At 46.9% G+C, this 26,638-nt stretch overlaps 1 protein-coding gene and 1 long non-coding RNA gene across 7 annotated transcripts in view; one reads left to right on the plus strand and one right to left on the minus strand.

Annotated features, from left to right (window-relative positions):
* ADAMTS17 (ADAM metallopeptidase with thrombospondin type 1 motif 17) overlaps window positions 1-26,638 on the minus strand; it is a 346,632-nt gene that overhangs the window by 115,793 nt on the left and 204,201 nt on the right. For 4 of the 6 annotated variants that reach the window (XM_023254980.2, XM_023254978.2, XM_045058883.1 and 1 more), the window contains exons 11-14: window positions 25,492-25,596; window positions 24,300-24,445; window positions 9,086-9,252; window positions 902-1,029 (exon numbers count right to left, since the gene is read on the minus strand). In XM_023254980.2, the coding sequence (XP_023110748.1) occupies window positions 902-1,029; window positions 9,086-9,252; window positions 24,300-24,445; window positions 25,492-25,596 (546 nt within the window). The remainder of the gene's footprint in view (window positions 1-901; window positions 1,030-9,085; window positions 9,253-24,299; window positions 24,446-25,491; window positions 25,597-26,638) is intronic. The other 2 variants (XM_023254981.2, XM_023254979.2) reach the window with 1 other exon arrangement.
* Window positions 137-8,058, plus strand: LOC111560788. Its single transcript, XR_002742823.2, has 2 exons — window positions 137-274; window positions 6,729-8,058. It is a non-coding gene; the product is annotated as an uncharacterized LOC111560788 (long non-coding RNA).

Below are 26,638 nucleotides of genomic sequence, written 5' to 3' on the forward strand. Positions count from 1 at the left end.
GCCTGGCCTCAACCATGAGGAGGGCACATGTCTGTGGCTGAAGGCAAGGACTCTCTCATGACAGGTGCAGACCCAACTGAGTCAGCAGGAAATATGGCACATACAGCACAATGGAGGGTGGCATCATCTGAGTCATGGCCCTCTGGGTACACACCTTCTTGGCTCCTACCCCAATTCCAGCTGCTGTACACATCAGGAGGATGGCCATTCTGATGGACAAATAGGACCGTTACGCTGGGCCAGGGAGCCTTGTGTCAGGAGGGCCCAACTTCAGGTGAGCCCCCAGCTCAGGCAGATTTAACGCAGGTGGAAGGTGCACTTCTACCCATCCCCTCTCCCTCCCTCTCTTTTTCCTTTTGTCTTCTTGAATGTTACTTATCATCATTCTAATGAGTTGCAGACATCCGACACCAGGATGGCTTTGGGGACTAAATTGCAGTTGTCCCCAAAGCCAGCATATTGAATTGAATTCCCAGCACATTCAATTCAGCATACTGAACCACCTGTGAAGGAATCTGCTTAGCTCGAAGAGATCTTTTATAGCTGAACAGAACATAGCTTGTCCAAAAGCACATGCACATACATCTTCCAGTCTTACCTTAGCATTCTACCTGTTCTTCCCTTCATCGGAATGGCTAAAGTTATTTTAAGATTTTTGAGATTATGATGTTGCCACTACTCTTCCAGCCACCTCAACTCCCAGCTGGCCTATAGATAAGCTTCATGCTCAGTCACTGCTGAGGGAGGGAGGGGTGCCAAGCTGCCGGAGACAGCACCATGGGTGCCTTATGGAGAAAATCCGTTCCCTCCCCAGGGCTCTGCCCCTCCCTGAAACCTTCTGGGGTGAGGGAGGCTCCCCTCCAAAGAAAGCCCCACCAAAGATACAAGGAAAACACGTCACCTGGCACTTGCCGTGCACACAGAGGTCGGTCTCATAGGGCCCGCAAGGTGTGCCATCCAGGACTCTGTCGGCCACCAGCAGCGGGGACTCCTTCCCAAGGGGTGAGCAGTAGAGTTCACATGGTTTATCTGAGGAGGGAAAGGGGAAGGTGGACATTGATGTGGGAAGTGGTTTGTGGGCCATGCAAGGTGCAGGTGCATATGGATGGTGGCCCAAATGATGAGAGGTCAGCATGGAATAAAGGTCACAGGAACCTGGCACATGCTCAGAGACATGGACCTGCCCCTTGGGATGCTCAACACAACAAATGGAGAAAGACCCTCAGGCACAGGTGAACAACACGTGGGTGAGGGCTCTGTGGGCTTTTATTCATCTTATTCTTCCTTTTATTTAAGATATTAAAAATACCAGGTTGAAAAAGCATTTTGTTGTGTGCTAACATCTAAGTGAGTCGAATATATATGAAGGGTGAGACTAGGAGCGTCTCTTGTTGTGGGGGCTGGAAAGGGGGAGAAGGTGAATCAGAATGCCTTTGGGTAGGAGGGGGTGTGAGCCCCATGGATGTCTCTACAGCAGTGGCTTTTACTAAAAGCTTTAGTGCTCCACTGGCTGTTGGATAAAAACTGCAGGGCTGAGATATGTAGCAAGAAGGTCCTGGAAGAAACTGAGCAGGAGTAAAATACAGGAACATAGCAGCCTCTAGGACAACTTGGAAGGGTCATGTCAGAACCAAGAGAGCTCCTAGAACATGACAAGCTCTCATGCCTTTGCCAAAACTCTTCCTTCTGCTTGGAAACCTCTCTCTGCACATAGCTTTCTGGGAGATTCCTATCACCCTAGAAGCTTCTACTCCAGAGCTCTCTCCTCTCATGCCATCTCTGACATGGAATCTCCCTCTGCACTTTGCTTATGCCTCCATTAAAGCCCTTAACTATTATCCTATTGTTTTATAATTGTTTGAGCAACTTCCATATACAAGAGGGTTTCTTATAAGGTGAGTTCCATTGCTAAAAGAGTTTGAAAGGGATGGATTTTAATTATTATCTTTGGATTTGAAGAACTGAGAGTACTTGGAGCCCCTGGAGGACAAGGGATTGAGATTTTCTCTCTTGTCCTCAGGCCAGGTCCAGGACCTGGATTGCAGAAGGACTTGGTAAATATTTTAATCTTTCCATATAAACTTTAGAATTAGTTTTTCAATATCTACAAAATAACTTCCTGGGATTTTGATCGGGATTGCACTGAATCTATAGGTCAAGTTGACAAGATCAACTGACATGACAATATTGATTCTTGTCATGAACCATTGAAACATGGAATTTCTCCCCATTTAATTTTTTAAATTCATTCCTTAGAGTTTTTCTCATATAGATCTTATACATATTTTGTTAGATTTATACCTAAATATTTCATTTCTTGGGTGCTCGTGTAAATGGTATTGTGCTTTTAATTTCAAACTCCATTTGCTCATTGCTGGTATATACAAAAGTGATTTTTGTACATTTACTTTATATCTTGTAACCTTGCTATAATCATTTACTAATTCCAGGAGTTTTTTTCTTTTCTTCTATTTTTTTTTTGGGTTTTTTTTTTGTTGTTGTTGATTCTTTTGGATTTTCTACATAAATCATCATGTCATCTGCAAACAAAGGTAGTTTTATTTTTCCCTCCCCAATTTGTGTATTTTTCATTTCCTTTTCTTGTCTTATTGCATTAGCTAGGACTACCAGTATGATGTTGAAAAGGAGTGGTGAAAAAAAAAATCCTTGCCTCGTTCTTGATCTTAACAGAAAAATCAAGATTCTTTTTTTAATAAATGAATGGATTTTGTTCTTCTGTATGTAACTGAGAAAGAAGAATGCACCCTTCTCTCTCTGTGTCACCTAATTCCAATGATGTTTATGTGATTATTTTGCAAGGAAACCTCCAGAGAGAGAAACAGCAGCACGTCTGTGCTGCCTCTGTCAGGCCCTTTGTTTCCATCATGATCTTTCTCCACTGGGTCCTTCGACTGGTTTCAGGTGAGGAAGAGCAGGGGTAGAAAAAGGCTTCTGGAGTTGACTTGGCCTCAGAAGACCTTGACATTCTAGCTGGATAGTTCTTGTCAGAGCAGATGTGCTGTCTCATCCAGGCTCTGCAGCTTTCATGACTGAATGACATTCACTAAACCACCACCATTTTCAGCATCTTTCCAAAGTTCCTCTCTCATGGAGCTCTGCTGACCAACATGCCCAGTGGGATGTCTTGTCTTATAACACTAGAGAGAAGCTACAGAGGTTCAGTAGAAATGTTCAGCTTGTTTGTTCCAGTTAGTTGTGGGCGGAAACTGCTGTGAAGAGTAGTTTCCCAGGTAAGTAAAGTAATGATGTTTCAATGTTTATTCATTCAAAAAACAGGAATTGAGCCCCTCCACCACACAAGGCACTCTTGTGGCACTGTGGGGAAAGAAAGATGAGTAGTGTATGCTTTTTAAGGCCCTGGTGGTCTAAGGGACAAGTACACAGCAAATCCCAGAAGAGGCAGACTGTGAAAAGCCACATGAAATAGACCTGAGCTGTCAGAGGACAGGGCATTAAGTGGAAAGATGACCCATTTCCCAGCTAGCAGGCTAGAGGCAGTTGTCCCTCCATTTAAGTGGAATGACCCAGGAAGGCAGCCAGTGGAAGAGGTATGGGAGACTAAAATGTAAACTGAGATCAGTTCTGGGAGACTCATCTGACAAAAATTTTGAGGTGCTCTTTGGGACCTTGAGGTTTCCTGTGAGCACCTTGGGGAATGACTGGGAGAATGCAGCACCACAGCCCCCGGTCTGAGTTGACAGGTATATCTTCTTCACATCCTAGGTAGGCTTCCTCTAATGTTACATTGTAAGGAAGGAAGGGTCCCCTGGGTCCAAGAAATCTTAAAACTATGTATTTTACCTTTAAACTGCTTCAATACTTGGCATAACTGAGCTTTGAAGTGATTTGTACAATAGCAGTAATAATGGTGATGATTTTGATAAAATCATAAATAACATTAATTATATTCCGTGTACAAGGCAGCATGCTAAGTAGTACCTGTGCACTTCAGGTGGGTGCTGTCATTGCTCCATCTTATAGACGAGCATGTGAAGCTCAGGAAAGGTACAGGCTACCCAGAGTCCCTTGATTGGCAGGGCCAGACCCTAGCCTCTTTGTGCCAGCCTAGTTTTCTTTCGGACACTGGGGGCCAAAAAAACCAAGAGACAAAATGGTGTTATTGAAAACAAACCACTAGTTTCATGAATGTTTCTGGCTTCTGAATATACTCTGACTTGAGCAGAAATGGAAGTGGGATTTGGGTGAAAAAGTAGAGGGTCTTTTGAGACAAGTTAGAAAGACCAGACTTCGAGGGGTGAAGACTTTTGGGGGCCCTTTGGTGTAAACAGGAAAGTAGAGATTCCCCAAAGCAGGGGGGTTGACCTCAAATGGAGGATTTTCAGCAATGACCCCAGGCAAGAAAGTATACTCAACTCCATCCACACTGGACTCTTGCACCTGCAGACACTGTCCTCCTTGGCTTGGGAAGTCTGGGGGCACTCAGACTCCAGAACAGCGTTCAGACATAACACTTCCTTCCTTTGCTCAGACTGAAACTCCATTTGTCCATCTCCTTTTCTGAGGTCTGTGCTCAGAATTTAGCGTAACCCACACCTCTAGGAAGGTGTAGTACTCTCTCCCAAAGGGACTCTGGACAACCTTTATAAAACTTGAGGAGAAGCCCCTCAAAATTCCCTGAATATTCCCATTGGATGGGCAATTAACCTCCAGATAAATAAGGTGCTGTGATTTTCTCTGAGCACAGTATCTTACATTCTTAGTAGTACAGAAGGAGGTCAAATCTTAAAAGCTATACAACCACACACTCCAAAGAAAGAAGCTTAGAGTGTCCCTCTTGGCTGATATGTGCCAAGATGAAATTCTGATTGAGGCTGGACTGTCTGCTGTAAATCCTGGTCTCTCACTGGCCCACTTGTCTCCAGGACTCATATTTTGATGAAGAAACCACACAGGGCAGGGGAGATGAGCTCAGGGGCTTGAGGGCCACCTGATCATATCTGCTCATTGGATGCCTGGAGGACTCCTCCTGGTGCTTCATGATGAAAAGGACACTTGTGGCTACTGGCACTCTTGCTGTTCTCTCTGCCAAGTGGTTACAAGGTCTTACTAAGGTGGAGACACCACTGAATTTTGAGGCCATCATAAGTGCTCACTCCAGCTCTGGCTGGCTATCTTGTGGGGGGGGTACATGCTGAGGAGGCTGCTTTGTCCCCTATCCCCAAAGCTGCCCAACATGCTTCCAAAGCCAAGCCTTAGTTGATTGGACCAGAAGCAGCCACTTGACTGTAGTTGTGCCACTCAGTTCTTTTTCTCCACCACAACCTCATAGCCACACCTCAATTGATTAGACGAAGTGTAGCCACAGGTAGACCAATCAGAGTCTCCCTCTTGAAAAAATCAGCACTAAATTCTGATATGGAACAGCTGTGTCTGTTCATGATTGATGGATCTGAAATAAGTCTATACCCCCTTATCCATAATCCAGAATTCCAAAAAGCTCTGGAAACTGCAAGCATGTTCTTATATTTGTGGCAAACACATTTGGCAGCCAAACCGGGCTTGACTGACATGAGGCTATTGGTAGTGTGCAGTATCCTCATTAGAGATTGTTCATGGATTACTTGGTAGAGACATCACATGCGTCCCTGGACTGTGGGGTGCTTCCCAGGGCTCCACTGGGAGTATTAAGTAATATACGGTCGATATACTGTTGTTACCTAACACTAAAAATGTTTGGCCATATCTGGCCCCAAAGCGCTCAGATAAAGGATAAAGTTCCTCTTTCAGGAAAGGTGCTGTGGGTGACCCATCAGCCTGCATGTGGACAAATCATGAGAAAGCCAGTCTGAAGGTGGGGGCAGGAAGATACAACTCACAAACACATTAGTTGTGGTGGGCATGGAGAGGGGGTTCAGATATTTTCAGAGGCCCTGGCCTCAGACCCTCATCTGGGCCCTCGGGATCTGAGACACCCTTCATCTTTGCAACAACTTTCTCTTTTTCATTAAGCAAGTGGAGTCAGCTTGGCCGAAGTGCAGTCAGAGAGTCCTTAACCATCATACCCTCCAGCCCCTGGAAGGCTAAGACCCAGAGTGGCTTCTGCCATGCCGGGGAGGCGCTGGGAATGCACCTCCACATCCAGACATGGCCTTCGCCAAGCCCTCCGACACTTCAGTGGGCATGTGGCCTGCTGGCTTGGGCGGGAAGGACTGAACTCCTGAAGGTTTCTACTTAAATGAGATTCCATGGGGAAAGCAGAAATGGGGTGGGTCTGGCAACAGGGCATCTCAATGGGTTTCTGTCTAAAGGCTTTCCCACCCAGAACTATTTTCTAAGGAGAGCCTTTGTCTTCTTTTGGAGGTGGTATGGATTTGTGGTCCTGAACCCTCTCTTGGAAAATCTACCTCTGCAAGAATTCTTTTTTTTTTTTTCAGCAGGAGAAAAAAGAAAAAATATAGCTTCCCCTTTCTTGAACTGTGCGTCACTCGCCAAAGAATTCCGCAGTGATAGCAATGCTATGAATAGGGCAGTCATAATGGGTTTCGAGAGAGCCCAGAGCCCGACCACAGGAATCGTTCCCATCACGGCTGAGCTAGAATTGGGCCTTTTATAAGCTGATTTTTGAGAAGAACGCACTTATAATCTGTATTCTCCCCCTTGCCCTCTGAATTGGCCATTTATTATTTTGTTTTCATCTTTGTTAAATGCTCCTTTCACAAATGCTGGCTTCTGTTTATATTTGACAGGGAAATGAAACCAAATATGCAAGAAGTCATGACAATTCCACCCCGGAGGAGGAGGTGTCAAGCTACCCTTGCAAAGCCCTGAACTTGGGGTCCCTCCTTCAAAGACAAAATGCATACTGCCCGCTAGCTGTCCTTATCAAATAGGGTAGCACTTTCCAGATCAAAGGCAGTAGCACTCTGGCTATAATTATTGATGGTTTTGGTAGAGAGACATGAAAAGTGAGTGGGCAAGAACATATTCTGAATCCGGCAAGCTTCCCCAAATCGCTGCCCTGAGAAGCTTCTTTGGAGGGGGTTCCAGGGCAGACATCAGTTTCAGCCACTGTGATGATAAGAGAACTAAAGAGCTCAGTGATCCAAAAGTGGTTACAAGTAAAATAGAAGCTTAATCTGGACTTGGAGAAATCTGTGGAAAACCAGCCATTTAAGTGGGATTTCTGCATCGAATAAAAGAGAACTGAAAGCTGAAGCAGACCAAGGAAAGAATAACAACTCTGTGTGCATAGCTGGGTGGAAATGGGTGAGTCTTTCTTAGATCTGACCTCTTTTTGCTCCTGACAAGCAGCAGAGGACACGACAGAGGGCCTAAGGAGTCTTTACCCAGCAGGCTGGGATGGCTGATGGTTTGGAAGCAAGTCTGCTCCGCATCAGAACTGACTGCAGTGCTGGAAACAGCTTCTGCTTGGGGCTTGCTCCCTCCAGATTAGGGGCTTGAATGTGCTCGTGACATGTGGAAGCCTCCTGTGTCTTCCTGCATCTGAGGAATGGCCGGGCAGAGAGAAGTGAGGATCCTGGGCGAGCCCCTGCGTCCAGCTGCATGTGTTCTTTTGGGGAGGGCGAGTCTGCTCGGCCTCCTCTCTCCTTGGTCTGCAGAAACAGCTGAGGGTACGGAGGCCGCTCTTCTCTTGAAGTCTTGGTTAGGTGATGGTATACCTACAATCACACAGCTCCAAACGGTGGTGTTCTTTTTTAAAAAGGAAAAGGTCTGGGGAGCTCCCAGATGCTTTTAAATGAGCCCATAGCTGAGCGGGTCGGTATTATCTGCGATGATTTAGAGCATCTCATGTTATTTTACAACTCAGTTCAAAGCACGTGGGTCAGGTTGCTGGGTTAAAAGCGACAGGTCTGAGGCCATTACTCCCTGTGATGCCTGGGTCTACCCCTACAGCTAGGTACACTTGACCCTGTAAGAACAGACTGCAGCATGTAGATTTTAGAAGTTCTTTAAACCACAAAGAAGAAACCTAAGACCTGGCACAGGAACTTCATTCTCCTACAGAAGCCTTAGAGACTCTGTTACTGCAGTTCTTATTAAAGCCTCTTCACTTGACACTTCTGAAGTCATGCTCTCTTACTCGAGTATGGGAAGCCAGATGATAGCTGGTTATTTTCTGAGTCACCTCCTCCAGAACTGGGGTCCCTCCCTGCTTCTTATCAGCTGCAGGGACTCAGATAGATCCCATGACCCGTAACCTCTCCTCTCTGCATGGCTCATTATGCATATTAATTGAGATGATGTATGCAGAGCTAACCTGTGCCTGGCATATGATGTGCTCAACAAATAGGACCATATTGTCATCATTACAATACAGTCTTATCTCCAGGAGACAAAAGTCTAAAAAACCCTGAACTAGGCCATGGCCACAGGAGGCTGTGTGGGTGGGTGGGGGGGGGGGGGGAGGTTGGGGGGGAAGGCAGTCTTTATCAATGATAAATAGACATCACAAATCCTACAGACAAGATATACCACCTAGAAGTTTATCAGCCACTGGAAATGCCTGCAGCGGCCCATGGGGAAGCCTCCCTTGAGTTGGGAGAAATCTCTTGGAAGGAAAACATGACCTGTGCCTATCATCGTCTTCGGCGAGTTGTGAACTGGCCTCCAAACTTTTTTTTTTTTTCAAACACTCTAGGCAAAGAGTAAAAGCAAACCCCAAAACGAACCGAGAAAGAAATGCAAGAAAGCATCAACGTTGGAAATAGAGACAGCAGACACAGAGACCCACCATCCTGTCCCTGCAGAGCCTTGCTCTCCTCAAAGCCGGCCCTGGGCCCCTCAGCACATGGCACTGTGCGGCAGGCCGCCAGCACACCCGCCTCGCTGCAAATGGGGGTGCAGGACAATTCTGGTCTGCTGCCCGCCTCACAGCTGCTTTTAAGAAATCTCCCAGGGCTGGGTCATCCAAGTTCAACCCCACTGCTCGAGAAGCAGGCCCACTGCTGCCTGGGGTAGCAGGACTGGAGCGTCCTGTTGGATGGATTGCTGGGAAGGGGGGGCCCTGTGGGTTTTCCCAGGAGGTGTTTACATTCTTGGAGGAGGGGGGGGCACTGTGAAAGGACGTGCCATATGCCTTTACCATCAACCACTACTGCTGTCAGCAGGCCCTTCTTCTTGCTGCTGAGCCGGTCATGCGTCTGGCACTGCTGGTCCCGGAAGCTGGGCAGGCCCTTGGGGCAGGGAAGGTTCTCGCAGACGGCGTGCTCCACACTGGCGCCCAGGCAGTGCGTGCCTCCAGGCCCAGGGCTAGAAGGAAGAGAAAGGTCCGTGTTAACCAGACAGTGCTGTGGAAACAGCAGGGGCGTTTGGATTTTGCCTCTCTTGCCAAAAGGGGGAGGGGCCAGGCAAAGTTTCCAAAGCACCCTCCCTCTGCTCTTACACACCATATCTCGGCAATCCCAGCCCCGTGCTGACGGCATGTTTAAGTGAGCCATCAGAAAAATGCATCCAAGAACTGTAAATCAGGGTCATCTGGAAATAGAATACAGTGAGTATAAGTTCGGCAAGATCCACAAATTGTGTCTTTCATCTGAACCTAAAACTTGGCCATCTGTAACACTGAAAACCCAAAGGGGAATTTTTAGTGTGTGGGGTTTTTTTGTTTGTCTGTTTGTTTGTTTTATTTTTCTATAAAACAAAGGCCTTTAAATGGCTCCTGCATACATTCTGGAGGTCGCTAAGTATGAGTAAATAGCTTGTTTACTTTATAATAAAAAGAATCAGAATGATTAATTAACTTGTTCATGGGCTTTGGGTGGAGACTGGTCAGATCCGGGCTCTGCAACCTTTGCTGGGGCAAGCATGAGACCAAATGTGATCAATGACACGGCATGGGTCCCAGCTCTGTGCTTAGACTGGGGTTCTAAGCAGTTCCGGAGACTCAGCTATGTTCTCTGGCCTAGCCCATGTGTGTGAGGGGCACTGAGGAGGAACAACAGGACGCTGGTCCAGCTGTGGCTGAAACGTGGCTCTGCCCACCGCTTCCATGAGGCCCTGGGGTGTCCCCATCAGGCTCTGAACCGAGCAACCTCAGTGGCTCCTTTCATTTCCACAAGACCCAAATCACCATGATGGAGTACCGCTATTTTCTCCCTGTACTTTTTACTGAAATTGAGCATTCAAGAGAAAAGAACGCAAATCACAATTGTTTTGCTCAATGGATTCTCACAAATTGCATTTACCTGTTGGCAAGATATTTTTGACACATTAACCATTTCATACTAAGTATTTCTTTTCTTCCCTTTGCCATTCCTTGTGTTTAGACAACTGGAGGCCACCCTCTGATCACATGAGGGGAGATATATCACAGCAGAAGTCCTCAGGCTTTTGTGTCACAAAAGTCTACACCAGGGGCTCTACAAACATTTTTGGCAAAGGGCCAGATGGTGAATATTTCTGTAGGAACTACTCAACTCTGCCACTGTAGCAAAAAAGGAGCCAGAGATGATGCATAAACAAAAGGGCGTAACTGTGCGCCAATAACACCTTATTTAGAAAACCAGGTGATGAACCAGATTTGGTCCATGGGCCATTGTTTTCCAGCTCTTTGTCTGCATAAATGTGTTGGAGAAAACGTCTGGAATGGGAAGAAAGGCTACTTTCATACCCCTATGACCATTTCATATACACCAGACAACATCTCTCTCACCTGGGCATGGTGACAGCCTTGTGAGAGGGTACATACTGGTGGATCTAGAGAGGGACCCTGAGTTCTGATCTCCAAGTTAGGAAATAGCAGAACCTCTATGAGGTTTACAGGATCTGAGAACAGAGGGACCTTTTGTTCTTTTTCCTTCCCAGAGCACAAGGCAGGCAGCTGGCTCTCAGAGAAATGATTGCATGGCATAGAGAGAGTCTCAGACAGCCTCCCCAAGAACCTAGGGCCTGCATACCAAGTGTGAACAGATGAATGGGTTCCTGTGCCACAAAGCACACTGTGGAAGAAACAGAGAGGGGAAAAGCCATGCGGACCAGCAGGAGGACATCTTCTTTGTAATAGACAAGTTCCCATGGCTAGGATCAGAGAAGGGATGGGTAAGGCTACAGATGCTGTATGGTGAGAAGTTCTGGGTTGAATTGTGTCCATCCTAAAATCATATGAAGTCCTAACCCCAATGCCTCAGAATGTGGCCTTATTTAAAAATAGGACCACTGCAGATGTAGTTAATTAAGATGAGATCATACCAGAGCAGGGTGAGTTCCTAATCCAATATGACTAGTCTTGTTATAAAAAGGGGAAATATGGAGATGGAAACACAGAGGGAGAGCACCATGCAGAGATGAAGACAGAAATCAGGGTGATGTTTCTATACTCTAAGGAACGACAAAGATCACCAGCAAGCCACTAAGCAGTTAGGAGAGGTGCAAGGAACAGATTCTCCTTCACAGCCTTCTGAAGGAACCAATCCTTCCAAGACCTTGATCTGGCAATTCTGGCCTCCAGAACTAGAAGCGAAAAAACTTGTGTTGTTTATGCCACCCAGTTAGTAGCAGTTGGTCATGGCAGCCCTGGAGGACAAACACCAGACGACACAAGGATCACTGAACTTAGCTGCAGACTCAGGGAAAATGGGGCAAAAACTCCGGAAGTGATTAAGAATCCAACATGGACTAGAATGGAGTTCAAAAACACAAATTAAAAAAAATCAAAAACACAAATGCGAATGAAAAATTGGTTTCTAGAAAAATAAAGCTATGTTTTCCTACACACTTCAGGGTGTGAAGTGAGATCTGTGCACATCATGTAATTACACTCCTGAGATGTCACTGAGCTTTATTTTAGCTTCCATTGTACCCACCTGTGTCAATTGTTTTTTTCCAGGTTTGCATCTGACTGACCCTCATAAACCAACTAACTTTATGGTTAATAGCAGGTTGGTGGAGAGATTAGACAGGATGAGAAAACTCCTGGATCCAGGAGAAAGTGGGTCTGGAAGGATTCCTCATGTGCCTCAGGGTGCTTTCTTCCTGAACTCTGTTTATCTTGTTTCTTCTCCCTGTCCCTTCTCCCACGGGCAAGTCCCCTTTCAGCCACCCATCTAGCCCACTGTCCCATCTTCTCCACCCCCCACCCCGACTCTCTGTCCATCCTTGAGGCCACCTCCACCCTGCAGCCTCTTTTTATTTTCTACCTGGAGCCTGCCTGTCCTGACCCGGCTTGGTTCTCTGCTATACTGCTTATCATCAACCTTGTGAAATGGTGAGCTAGATTACTGTCTTCCTCCTACTTTTCTGTAGCTTTTAGCAGAGAAACTTGCACAGGCAAGTTAACAAACCGTTAACAAACGGTAGTTAGACTGAGTTGAACTATATTATCAAAATTTATCTTAAAATGACCAAAAGATAGGGGCACCTGGGTGGCTCAGTTGGTTGAGCGTCCAACTTGGGCCCAGGTCATGATCTTGTGGTTAGTGAGTTTGAGCCCCATGTCGGGCTCTGTGCTGACAGCTCAGAGCCTGGAGCCTGCTTCTGATTCTGTGTCTCCCTCTCTCTGCCCCTGTCCTTCTCATGCTTTGTCTCTCTCTCTCTCTTAAAAATAAACATTAAGAAAAGAAAAATTTTAAAAAATGACCAAAAGACAGAGCAAGGTCAGGAAGATGGTGGAGGAGGAAGCACCAGGGATCCATTTCTCCACTGAGATGATAATTGTATTGGCAAAAACTGTTTGAAGTGACCATTTTGAAATTCTGGAGTCTGTTTGAAAGCGTGCAACCTACTGGAAAAAGTTTGGTTGGTAAGCTGTGGTGAATTTAGATAAATTTCAGCCTTTATTGTGGTAGTGGCTATCTGTCCTCCACACTCCAGCCCCACAGCAGGCAGCTGTGCCTGTATTCCTGATGTGGCTGGCTGGGGCCAGGGTGGACAATGAGAACCTTATTCTCCAAATACTGGGGTTCTGTTCTGATTATTCAGTGCTACTTTTGATTTCTGAGATGTGGGGACAGAGGGTGGCCACCATTGTTGCAACTCCTCTGAGCTGAAGTGACTTCCAGGGAATTTCAATGAGCAATACATTTTTCCCTTCTTTTCTCCCTTTTGGGAATCAGATATTTAAGGATTAAGTCATTAAGAAGCAACTGCACATTTGGGAAAATTTAGAAAGCCACCAAGTATGCTCAGGGAAAGATGAAGTCTCATTAAAGGCTTGAGAAGACCTTATACTTTCACTTAAGGTTGATCCCCAGCATAGAGAAACTTTTTAACAACAAAGAAACAGCAAATCATGGGACGGGGGGAAGCTGATTATCAAGGCTACATTATAAGATTCGAATGCCCAGTTTTCAACAACAACAACAACAAAATCACAAGGGATACAAAGGGAAAGGAAAGTATGGTCCAATCAAAGGAACAAAATACTTAAGCAGAAACTGGGTCTGGGGAAACTCAGATGTTGGGCTTATTAGACAAAGACTTAAAACAACTGTCTTAAAAATGCTCAAAATACTGAAGGAAGATATAAATAAAAATGATGTATGAGAAAATGAGAGTATCAGTAGAGATAGAAATGATAAAAAATTAAATTCCAGAGTTGAAAAATATAATAACAGAAATGAAAAATTCACCAGGTGGTTCAAAAGCAGATTTAAGCAGGCAAAAGACAGAATCATCAAATTTAAATGTAGGGCAACTGAATTATTGTGTCTTGGGAGTGAAAAGAAAAAGAATGAAGAAAAATAAACAGAGGGGATCTGTGGTAAATGACTAAGAGAGCAAATATACTCATTATGGGAGTCTCAGAAGGCAAAGAGAGAGGAACAGAGATTATTTGAAGAAATAATGGCTGAAAGCCTCCCATATTTGAAGAAAGGCATGAATCTACAAATCCAAGAAGCTCAACAAAATCCCAGTAGGATAAATTCACTGATACATTTTTCAATCAAACTGTCAAAAAAAAAAAAAAAAGAGAGAATCTTGAAAGTAGCAAGAGAGAGTCAACAAACACCACATACAAGACAATCTCAATAAATTATGAGCCTATTTCTCATTAGAAACTTTGGAGATGAGAAGGCAGTGGCTTTATACATTCAAAGTTCTCAAAGAAAAAAAATCTATCAACTAAGAATTCTATATCCAGCAAAATTGTCATTCAAAAAAATGATGGAGAAATTCAGACATTTCCAGATAAGTAAAAATTGAGGACGTTTTTGTTTGTTTTTATTTTTTTAATGTTTATCTTATTTTTGACAGAGAGAGACAGAGCATGATCAGGGGAGGAGCAGAGAGAGAGGGAGACACAGAATCCGAAGCAGGCTCCAGGCTCCAAGCTGTCAGCACAGAGCCCGACCTGGGGCTCGAACTCACAGACCGTGAGATCATGACCTGAGCCAAAGTCAGATGCTCAACCAACTGAACCACCCAGGTGCCCCTGTTTGTTTGTTTTTACTACCAGACCTGCTCTCCACAAAATACTAGAGAGTCCTTCACAGTTCAAATGAGAAAATGCTAGATGGTGACTTAAGGCCATATAAGGAATTAAAGATCTCCAGTCAAGCAGGCATGATGCTAAGCTTTGTAAGCACTAGAGTGATGCTAGAGAAAGAACAGACTTTTCTCTCTGGTTCTGGTAATTAATTCCTTTCAGCAGACTCCTGCAGTGGCCTGTGATGCAGGCTACTTCCCTAGGGCAGCATTCATCCCATAGGGCACCTTCCAAGAACACCAATGCTTTGGGGAAATTCCCAGCCTGGTTTCAGGTGTAGTTTCTCCCCTTGGATAGCTTTCCCTAACACCCCTTAGTGTGACTTTCCAGAGGGTTCCACCAGTGCGCCATCTCTGCAACCTTCTCCCTCATCCAATGAGCCTTAGTTTCATCCACTCCAACAAAGTCCAAGGAATCTCACCCGTGTGTGTGTGTGTGTATGAGAGAGACAGAGAAAGAGACAGAGACAGAGACAGAGAGAGAGAGAGAGAGAGAGAGAAAGAGAGAGAGAGAGAGAGAGAGAGAGAGAGAGAGAGAGAGAGAGGGAGAGAGGGAGGGAGAAGGAAAGGGAGAGGCAGAGGGAGAGAGGGAGAGAGAGGGAGAGAGAGAGGGAGAGGGAGGGAGAGGGAGGGAGAGGGAGGGAGAGGGAGGGAGAGGGAGGGAGAGAGAGATGGGCACCTTCATCTGTATTTGTTCCTTCTTTGGGTACTTTGCCTCAGATCCAATGACAGTGGCCACTTTTATATTTGCTCTTTCAGTGCTCTTCCGGTGTTCTCTTTATCTCTTAGCAGTTAATTCCCATTTGTCCAATCACCTGTTATAGCTAATGTTTTTTTTTTTTTTTTTTACATTAAAATTTCCTGCTCAAAAAGAAAATGACTCAAAGCATTGATTTTTCTTGTTTTCCTTTGGGTCATTATTTGAACAACATAGGAAAAAGAGAGAAGCAATCCATGAGTAGCATGATTTCTTACCCAAATCATCCCAGTATGTCAATCCATGGCCAGCCCCTTCCTTCTTCATGACTGTGTCTATAATCTGGGTTATCTGAGAGCTACCATGACACCAGTGATGGCTTCCCAGGTATACACTGGTGTGAGACAACAGAAAGACACCCTCCATATAGGAAGAGAGAGGAGAATCAATGTGTGGGAAGGGTGTGTGTGACAGGGTGGTCCACAAACTGAAGTTCTGTGGTGGGAGGACTTGGAAGGAGAGGGCCAACTTCACCAAGGAACCCACGTCATGTGAGTGTGCCAAGCTTCACTTGTATGGACACAAGGGCTTTAGGGCATGATGTATTGGGTTGGCAGACACAGGCAGGAGAGATCACCCTCCCCATGTCTGAGGAGCAGAGGGTTGAGGTTCTCATTCACTCTGGTAAGATTCTCTTGGCTACACAGCATGGATAAAATAAAAAGACACCTAGGAAAACCAAAACAACAGAAACCAAGCTTGACATGGCTAAAATGAGGGACAGGTGAAATTACAGAATTCTGGTAGAAAAGAACTGTTCCTTTTTGAGGGCTAAAAGTAGGCCTATGTCCTTCCCTCAGCCTTTCCTAAGAGGGCTGCAAGGCACAGACAAGCCCGCCAGGCTCCATAGCCCCACAAGGACTCACGGAAATAGATGGGGATATGACACAGTAATTTGAAATCTCATCTTGAGGTGAGGTGTGGTCAGCTGAGGACACAGGTGAAGAGCTTATATATAAGAGGCACTTTCACATACACTGCAATTGTAGACTAATATGGCCAGAGGGCTTACCTGTTACCTGTTCTTTAGAACCATTACCTTGATAAATCTATGCAAGACATCTGAAGGGGTTTCTGCCTGCATTCTTCAGATGAGGAAATCAAAGATCTAATATGTTAGAACAAAGCTCAGTGGGTAAGAGGTGGAGATAAGAGGTGTGATTCCCAAGAGGTTTGGATGCAGCCGGAGCAGGCTGGCAAGGGGGCTGCCCATCAGCTGTTGTGAGGCTGAAGCCAGCCTGACCTACGAGTATAGTTAGCTGGGATGTGATGGACTTTTCAAGAGGCTTCTCCCACATCAATCCTCAATTTCTACTTGTACTCTGTTGGTTTTTTTAAGTTTATTTATTTATTTTGGGAGAGACAGAGATGGCGTGAGTGGGGGGAGGGGCAGAGAGAGAGAGAGAGAGAGAGAGAGAGAGAGAGAGAATCCCAACTAAGCTCCACCCTGTCAGTGCAGGGCACGATGCGGGGATCAAACTCATGAAACTGTGAGATTGTGACCTGACCTGAAACCAAGAGTTGGACATTTAACCAACTGAGCCACCCAGGCGCCCCTCTGTTGGGACTTTATAAACATGAATAAAGTAGAAGATCAGATATAAAATGAAATGACTTGAATGGGCACATCATAAGAAAAGATATCCAAATGGCAAACACAGACACAAACAATGCTCAGCCTCATTACTTGGAAAGGAAATGCCAACGAAAACCCCAGGGAGATACCACTCTACACCCACCAGAAAGGCCAACGTGGAAAAGACTGACAATATGGGGCACTGGCGATGCTGAGAGCAAGTGGAAGCCCACTGTGGCTCACGGCAGTGGATATGGTAGGGTTGTTCTGCAAAACCACACCCTCCTTCGGTCACATACACGCACATTAGGAGGCAATGACTCCTACCCGCTGTGAACATACACCTGCCCAACACACACACTTGACTAGATGGGCAGTACTGCAGCAGGAAACATGCTCTAGAACAGGTGCCCATTTCTCTATGTTATACCTTGATAAAGATTTTTTTTTAATATTTATTTACTATTGAGAGAAAGAGAGAGAGAGACAGAGGCATGAGCAGGGGAGGGGCAGAGATGGAGACACAGAATCTGAAGCAGGCTCTAGGCTCTGAGCTGTCAGCACAGAGCCTGACGTGGGGCTCGAACTCACAACTGTGAGATCACGACCTGAGCCGAAGTCAGACGCTCAACCGACTGAGCCACCCAGGTGCCCCCCTTGATAAGGATGTTTAAAAATAAAGGGGCGCCTGGGTGGCGCAGTCGGTTAAGCGTCCGACTTCAGCCAGGTCACGATCTCGCAGGTCCGTGAGTTCGAGCCCCGCGTCAGGCTCTGGGCTGATGGCTCGGAGCCTGGAGCCTGTTTCCGATTCTGTGTCTCCCTCTCTCTCTGCCCCTCCCCCGTTCATGCTCTGTCTCTCTCTGTCCCAAAAAAAATAAATAAAAACGTTGAGAAAAAAAAAATTTTAAAAATAAGGACAAACAATAAGGTAGAGAGGCTTTGGTGAGAGACTGAAAGTGTGGAGAGACAGGTGAGCTCCTGCAGGGCAGGACTGTGGCTTGTTAGGACAGGGTCTGAAGTGCCTTGGGCAGACCCCAGGGCAGAGCAGGGACAAGACAAGGGGTCACTGAGATGAACAGGAACCCAAGGCACTTTCCCTCAGGGGTGGATAAACACATAGAATCAGGATAAGAGGAAGAGAGACACTCCAACTGAGTGACACGTTTTTTGCTCTGTTCTACTCAATGAAGATAGATTATAAGATAAAGTCACAAAAGTGGTTCAGACCTGCTCACCATCTGGAGGCACAGACTGCTTAACGGACAGCAGCTCCAGGTGTCAGGGGTAGGGTGGGGCTGCTAACGCCCTTTCAGGGCAGCAGACATCCCAGGTTTAAGGCCTCCCCTTCGAGGTATCCAAGTAACACATGTAACTTAGGCTCAAGTGTAGAAGACTGAGATTTTTAAAAATCCATCCGTGGGAACACCAGATCACTGGCATTTTGAAAGGAGACACATAGGGGCTTTGCTTTGGAAGCAAAAAGCAAGTATAGGCATATAGCTTCACATCCCACCCCAAGGCTTCCTGCTTGGTCTTAGGAGGCTGACTGCTCTCCTTCTGGATGCTCATGGGGTGATGCTGTGTGCTAACCCCAGCGCATTCCATATCTATGCTCCACTCACCTTCTGGTCTTTCTCTGACAGAGCGGGCTTCTCACACAAGACCATCTGAACCCTTTCTCCTGACCCTACTTCTCCAGCCCTCTCCCTGAAACACAAGCCTCCTGATGGGGTACCAGAATTCAAATTGGAGATGAACTTTCTGCCTTGCAGTCTTTTGGCAGAAACTACCACCCACAGTGACACAAAATTATGGCAGGAAGGGGCGAGCCCAGGAAGCTGGATTAAAAACACGGATGGTCCCCAAGGCCTTGATGTCAGCTGGCAAGAAATACGAATTCCAAGAGCTGTAAAGACCAAGGCTAGAGAGAGAAAAAGGTGGGGTGGGGGAGCGGACTCTCTTGCCAGTATTTTTGGACAGTGAATAAACCAGCTGCAGAAGACGGGGAAGGAGCCAGGAATACAAAGTGAGGTGTGGGGGGGGGGGCGGGGAGTTGGGTAGGGAGAGGTCGGTGGGAGCGTTCCAAGTCCGAGATGTTCATAGCAGTGTGATTCGGACATCCTTGGGAAATCTCAAGGCAGCGAGCCTGGTGATTTAAGGAGTGAGCCAGGCAGAGGACATTGTTTTGGTCAGAGATTGGCTCCAGGTCCTCGATCAGCTGTGCTTTGTAACAATCACCACGTCAGGCTTCTCTGCCAAAGCAGGTTAACAACTGTTGCCTGGACTTCGTAAAACGCTGTCTGCATCTCCCCCGGAAACACCTGGGGCTGCCGCTAAACCACCCACCCAAGGACTGGGCCCTTCTCTTCCCATTCACCTGGGGTGGTTCCCTGAAAGGGAAGGAACCTTATAGAAACTACCTGGGGGAAAGAGCCTGTTGTTGCTTTCCAGAACGGAAAACAGATCTATGCTGTTATTACGAAAGGTTGGACAGGCTGCCAAGGCATAAATATTACAAATGCAAAGACATAGTGTTTCTGTCACATGGAGTAAACAAGGCTGGGCTACATTTTGGACTTTGTTCTTGAGAGGGCCCTGAGCCTCCCTAGTTGTGGCCTACAACTTCGCCAGGGTTGGGCAGGTGTGTGAGAAGGTGACCCTCATGTGTAGGGGAACCTGAACCCCACTCATGGCTGTTCACGGCATCTAGGCCTCAGTGAGGTGAGACAGTACAAGAAAGGGGGGGGCTAGCTGGTGATCTACCTTCTTGGCATAATAATTTACAATAACCTTTGTGTTTGGGGGGGGGGGAGAACAGTATGAAGTGTGTCTTCTGGGGCAGTAGAAAAGCAGAGACTGCTTTTTCTCAGCCAGCATGCATCCAAGTGATGAGGTAGGAAGCGCATTATCATTGAGGACCATTCTGCTATAAGCACAGAAAGGAGAATGGTGCCCAGACAGGTGTGGCCTTCATGGAGCCCAGAGGCCAGCAGGGGGAGGACAGAGTGAAAACAAGCGAGCAAGTAAAAAAGAGTAATTACAAATTGTTATCATACCTGTAAAGTAGAAAGAGGGTGCTGAGAGAGAGGGTAAAGCAGGCACCCAGTCTGGTGCAAGGTGCTCAGGAAGGAGGCCTGAGAGGACATTTAGTTAGAGACCCAAGGAGAGACACAGGCAAGCTGGGGAGAGGGAAAGGAATACTGACAAGTGTTTGGAGCCTGAAGTGCTGTATCTTAGGACAGAAAGGAAGCTGCAGTGAGTTGAATGGTGGCCCCTTCCCCTCCAAGATAATCCTACTCAGAACCTTCGAATGTGACCTTAATTGGAAAAAGGGTCTTGGTTGATGTAATTAAGGATCTCTTGGGGTGCCTGGGTGGCTCAGTCAGTTGGGCATCCGACTTTGGCTCAGGTCATGATCTGGTTCATGAGTTCAAGCCCCACATCGGGCTCTGTGCTGACAGCTTGGAGCCTGGAGCCTGCTTAGGATTCTGTGTCTCCCTCTCAAAATAAATAAACATTAAAAACAAAACAAAACAAAAGGATCTCTTAATCATGAGATGAGGTCATCCTGAATTAGGGTAGGCCCTAAATCCAACTACAGGGGTCCTTAGGCGAGGAGAAGACACACCAAGAAGACCATGTGAAGACAGAGGCAGAGACCAGAGGCAAGTCTACAGGGGCAAAGAATGCCAAAGGGCACTGGAAGCCACCAGAAGGTCAGGGAGAGGCATGGGTGGGATGAATTCTTCAATTTCAAGAAGGAATCAATCCTGCCAATACCTTGATTTCAGACTTCTGGTTTCCAGAATGGGGAGAGGAGGATAAATTTCTGTTTAAGACACCAAGTTGTGGTCAGTTATTACAGCAGCCCCAGGAAATGAATACAGAGGCCATGGTCAAGAGTATGGATTTTATTCTAAGTGCAGAGGGAAATGATTGATAGGGCTGAAGCAGGAAGAAATATAACTGGATTTATGCTTAAGCAGATCTCTCTGGTTCTGTGTGGGAAATGAATCTGGGGGACAAGGAGCATGTGGGAAGCAGGGAGGCCAGTGCAAAAGGTCTGAAAGAACAATGGAGCCTCGTTGCTAGGTTCTAAACCAGCTGTGTGACCACGGGCAAGTTACCTAACCTTTCTACCACTCAATTTCTAATCAGTGGGGCCAAAAAGAATACCTATCCTCATAGGGCAGCATTTTTACATGATTCACTTTCTGTAAATGCATAGGAGGGAACGTGGCACACGGTGTGGGGTCACTATTTGCCATTCTTCCCGAGAGGACACGGAGGAGGAAGAGAGGGGACAAGAGGACCACTCACAGACTCAGGGGCTTTGGACTGTGGCAATGTCACAGAGGGTAGTGCTATGAACTGAGTGGGGAAGTGGGCTGGGAGGAGAGATCAGTTTGGGAAGGGTCAGGTCCAGGAGAAGACCAAGGGAAGTCGGCGAGGACTTTTTAATCTGTTTTTGCTTGTCACTATAAGCCTATAACTAGCTGAGTCCTTAGTCCAGAGTCAGAGCCTTGTCAAGGTGTGTGAAGGCACCATGTTGGAAAGGTGTCATTGCGAAGGGGCACAGGAGCCAGGAGACCTGAGAACACCAATATTCTCTTTCTGGTCCTTCTACCATTGCCTGCCCCACAGGATGTTGTTGGATGACAGAGATCAGACATAAAGACTTCCCTCTCAGGGATGTGTCAGTGCCCATAGCCATCTGATGTGCTAAGACCTGCATACCCCTCAGTGGCCTGTTTGTGGTAGCCTGACAAATCCCCCCCATTCCTCAATGATAAAACACAGGAAGAGGGGCAAGGAGAGATAAAGTCCATGACCACCACTGCGTGGGGAGGAAGGGCACCTGATAAAGAAGAGGAATGGAAGATTTTTACAACTTTGGGATTTCTGGAACAGCCTCTCTCTTGAGGCCACTGAGTGTAGAGGGATAGCGTGAGGACCCAGCCCATGAAATCCCACAGCAGGCCAGGCCAGGGAAGCACGTTAACTTGGCTTTCTGAACTAGGGGTTCTTTAGGAGTGGGTGGGCAGAAAGCAGCTGGGATGAGAACAGTGGGTAGAGCCAAGGCATGGGGGATGCCTTAGCCAACATCATGCCAAGAAAACAAAGTCAGGGCCCTTAAAAGTTGTGCCCAATGCATCTGCTCAGCATCGATGACATCTTATTCTTGTAAGGGTTGTCCTTACCTGAATACAATCCAATTGTCAACCGTCTCTGGGCACAGGGTCCTTCTGGGCATTTAAAGGTTCTGATAGGCCCCTACTGTGACATTTCCTGGGTGACATCTGGTGTGGAATGCTGTGCCAAAGGAGACCAATCCTCGGCTAGAGTACAGGAGCTCCAGATGCAAACATGAAGCATCCATGGCAGCTATAAGTCTTACAACAAAGCCTTTCCATGTAAATCACCCTCCTCTGAGCCTCAAACAGTGCTGTGAGTTAGGGGGCAGGGCACACAGTCTCATCCCATCCCCAATCTTCCATTAGTGCTAATATAGAGAAGGACCATATACTAAAGACAGACCATGTATGTTATATGTATGCCCATGAATTATTCCAACTTCAGACAGAGACACAGGTAATAGCCATCACCTGCTATAGGGAGTGGCCCTGGGACTTGAAGCCTTCTCTGTTTCACTTTGAAGTCCAGCTCTTCCCACCATACCGTGCCAGCTCCCTCTAATGGCAAAACTGATATCCAGAGGGAAGAAGGGGCTTCCTTGAGGACACATGACCAACAATTAAGCCAGGCCTAAATCTCCGCATCCTGATTCCAAATCCAGAGCTCTCTTCTCAGGGCCAGAGATGGAACTATTTTAACTTCCTCACAGAGCCATGAATAAATGGAAACCTCTATTAATTTCTCACCATTTAGCAAAACAGGCTTTCTAACCTTCTACACATCTGTGATGGTTACTTTTATGTGTTGATGTGACTGGCCACAGGGTGTGCAGATGAAAGGTTATTTCTGGGTGTGTCTGTGAGGGTTTCTGGATGAGGCTGGCATGCGGGCCTGTGGACGCAGTAACGTAGATGGCCCTCCCTAATGGGCATCGTCCAATCCCTAAAGGTCTGAATAGAACAAAAGGCAGAAGAAGAAGGAATTCACACACGCACCCTGCGCCCCCTACCCCCACTAGGACCTCTCTTCTCATCTTCTCTTGCCCTCCCCTGGGATTTCACCATCAGCTCCTTTGGGTCTCAGGCCTTCAGACCTGACTGGATGACATCACCAGCTTTCCTGGGTCTCCAGCTTGCAGATGGCAGATCGTGGGACCCCCTCAGCCTCCATAATTATATGAGCCAAGTTCTCATCGAGATTCATACATATATTCGTTGATTCTGTTTCTCTGGAGGATCCTAGTATAGCCTCTATGCTTTTAATTAAGAAGTCATTCCTAAAAGATTAAAGACACACCTATTATTTTTCAGCCACTCTGCTAATACCGGAAGGAAAAGTTTTAACAAGACACAGTATGTGATGCCAATTCTTATAGCACTACTGGGGGAAAAACAGTGTTCTTGACGTTGACTAAACTGTGTGCATGTTTTCCTTTAATCGGGAAGTTCTTGACCTTGGCTGGCCATTGGGTTCACCTGGAGAGATTTAAAACATCCAGTTCCTGGGTCCCATCTCCAGAATTTGTGAATTAATTGGTCTGGGATACAGCCTGGGCTTCATGATTTTTAAACACAGGAGGGATTTGCTAATTATTCATCACCATGACTTAATTATGGATATAAAGCATTTCTTTTTCACTGATTATTTATAACTTGATCTTTTTGAAGTGAATGTGATGAAGCTGATGGCACACAGGACATGAAACAGACTCTTTTAAGAAATACTAAAAATGGGAAATTTCAGAGGAGACGAGAAACACCTGTGGGCAAGGAATTTTTATAATTAAGCACAACATCTACCCCTGAGCTTTCTGGAGCAAATGTGCCAAGAACAAGAGGGGTCATGGTGTCTTCTAGGTCAATAAAAGGAAGCTTATAAGATAAAAAACAAGAACAAAACAAAACAAAACAACCCAAAAAACAATTTTCTCTCAAATCGTTCTAAAAGGACCCATGAAAAGTATCTGCATGTACAGGACAGCTGAACCCCCAGGTGCTTTGTGACTCATCAACAGCCAGGCAGCTCCCAGATCAGCTAAGAGCCAATCAAAAGGTGAGCCTCTCTTTCGAAGGTCCACAGGCCTCCCCGGAAGGTCCCCTAAGGAAGCTGCAGGCCAGGGGAGTGTGTCACGCAGCTGTCTCAGGAAAGCTTTCTAGCAAGGCCCACGTGAGGAGTAAGGAGCCATGGGACTCAGGGTATCTGTGCTCACAGAAAGAGCTCTGTCGAAGTTGAGGTGGCCTATGACACACTCAACACCCTGCGTCTGTGGCCCTTGGAGGGACTTGGTCTTACTTCTGCTCAAATTCTCGCAGGAGACAGACCCTCCTTTGCCTAAGGCAGGAAGAGCTGCTGCTGGGAAACCCCGATCAAGGCACCCTGGAGAATGCCTGCTCAAGGGGAACTTACGGGGGGTTGTCACATTTCCTCTGCCGGAAGCGGGCTCCCGTCCCACACGTCCGGCTGCACATGCTCCACGCGCCCCAGGGGCTCCAGTCTCCGTCCACGTGCTCCGGTATGGGTGTCTTGCTCACGCACTCCCCTGCGCGGCACCACTGAAACACAGCAGGGGGGCCCCAGGGGCCCTCAGTGCCCAAGGATCAAACCTGCTCACTCACCCGGTAACTTGCGATTCCCACCACGTGAAAAAGCACCTTGCCATCCCAAATTGCCTTCTGTAATTCACGTACGAGCAGACCGTTTTGAGGCATGCATGCTTCTTAGCTCTAGCAACCTTCCTTCCTCACTCAACCTGACACCTGTACACCTGTGGCATTTGCAGTGTGCCCTAAAATCCCACGTGACGTATGCTCCGTTGAAGTTTTCTAAGTTCTCAGAAAAAGGATTAGTTCACATGGCTTACGGAGAGACCTGAGTTTCTGCCAACTTTCCTGACTGGGAGTGCATCTCTCTGGAAGGCTGAGTCTCCTGGCTTTGTGGTTTTGAACTTCAAAGTTGGGTTTGGTGCTTCGGAGATGACACCGTAAGTTCCACACGGGTGAACCTTGGCTCCGAGGATAAGGGAAAGCCAATCCTCTAAAATGGAAATTTCCCAATGTGTGTGGCACATCCAGGGCAGGACAGGTGATTTAGTGGTTCCCAACCATGGCATCTCATTCATTCCTTGCAGGAAGACTAAGAGAACTCTGCGGCTGCTGGCCCTGAACACCTCTCCTCTCCAACACCAATCTCTCCGGTTAATGAAGAGCAGGCCTACAGGCTTGCTCTCTTAAACTTGAGCTAGAAGTGAGCAACACAGTTCTCATAGAATTTATTTTATGATAGCCCTTTGTGTATGGCAAGCGATCCTGTTTTTCTACGTATGGTTTATTGACGTGCAAGTTTTAAGTAAATTCACTTGTATGACAGAAAGAGTCGACTGAACAAAAATAGCAAGTGGTTCTTGTATCTTATCAGCAGAAAAAGGAGAGGTGATGTGGGTGCCCCTCTTTTCCCAGAGTGGGCTCCATGGGCATTTCTGGGGCAGCCCAGAGGGTGCTTCAGGTACTCCTGAGTAAAGCACAGACCACTGCCCTTCAGGAGAGACGCCCAATGCTCAGGAGACGGGGGCTGGGGGAGGGCAGTGGGAGGCGGGGGTTACCTTGTCTGCCCCACACTCAGTGCCGTCCAGGGGAGGGTCCAGCTTGGTCTTGCAGGACGTATCTCCTTCCACCAGGCACCACAGTCCAGCGCACATCAGATGCTGCTGACAAGGGAAGGAAGGTAACTGCCTAGAGCACCACACACAGGTCACTACTGGGGGCGGAAGGTGGGGCTTGATGACTGGTTTGGACTGAGAATTTGAAACATGAAGGGAAGGAGGGTCATGAGTCTGGATGTGAAGAAAAAAAAAATATGTGCATCATTCAACTGGTTCATTTTAACTCAACAAAATTCTGTGCCTTTATTTCCCATGCTTGTCTCATGGGGATTCAGTTCGGCAATTCCTGCATTAGCTATTGAGGGCCTAGGAGTTGTCCCATGCAGGGCGCAGGCTGGGAGCCAGTAACAAACACATACTTTCCATTTAATGTAGGAAGGTATGAGGCAGACACCCATGGGTCAGACCGAGTGCATAGGAAAGGAATCTCTCCATCCTAACCTCACCAAGGAGGGCTTGCTGGAAAAGGCAGCTTCAGAGCTGAGGCTGGAGGGGCCACTGTGCAGGCCCAGAATTGAGACCCCAAGGGGTTAAAGAAGGCTTTCCATTCTCCCTGTGGTCACCTGCTTTCTAGCTCAGCTGCATTATGCCTAATTTCTTATAGTGTTTCACCTAAAGAATTTCTTAACTGCACAAATAATTGAAATAATTCTACTTAAGAATAGGCATTTAAAAACAGACTCCCATTTGTATTAATAGGAAACCTGCATGTAGACAGAGTGCTCAAGATGGGACTATTTATGAAAATAGCTGGATACATGGCCAGTGTCCTCCCTGGCTGCTTCAGTCTCCCTTGCAGGACTCGGAGAAGACAGCACATTCACCGGCTGCTGCTTCCCCAGTCTCTCTGCTGGAGGCCATCCCCTGACCACGGAGTAACCCTCGGTCATGGGGATGGGAGCTGGACACCCCATCTCCTTGGGTGCGATGGCTCTGAGGCCAGCACCACACTTCTCTCTGAGGGTCCCGGTGGGATGGTCCCATTGTCCATGCAGTCGCCTGCCCATCAGTGTACTTTGGACTTGCCACCCCCCTCTCCCTTCCCTGCCCCCTCACGGTGCTTCCTGGGATCACTTCCCAGATAAAC

This window comes from Felis catus, chromosome B3 (assembly GCF_018350175.1).
Source record: "Felis catus isolate Fca126 chromosome B3, F.catus_Fca126_mat1.0, whole genome shotgun sequence".
In the NCBI taxonomy this organism is placed as follows: domain Eukaryota; kingdom Metazoa; phylum Chordata; class Mammalia; order Carnivora; family Felidae; genus Felis; species Felis catus.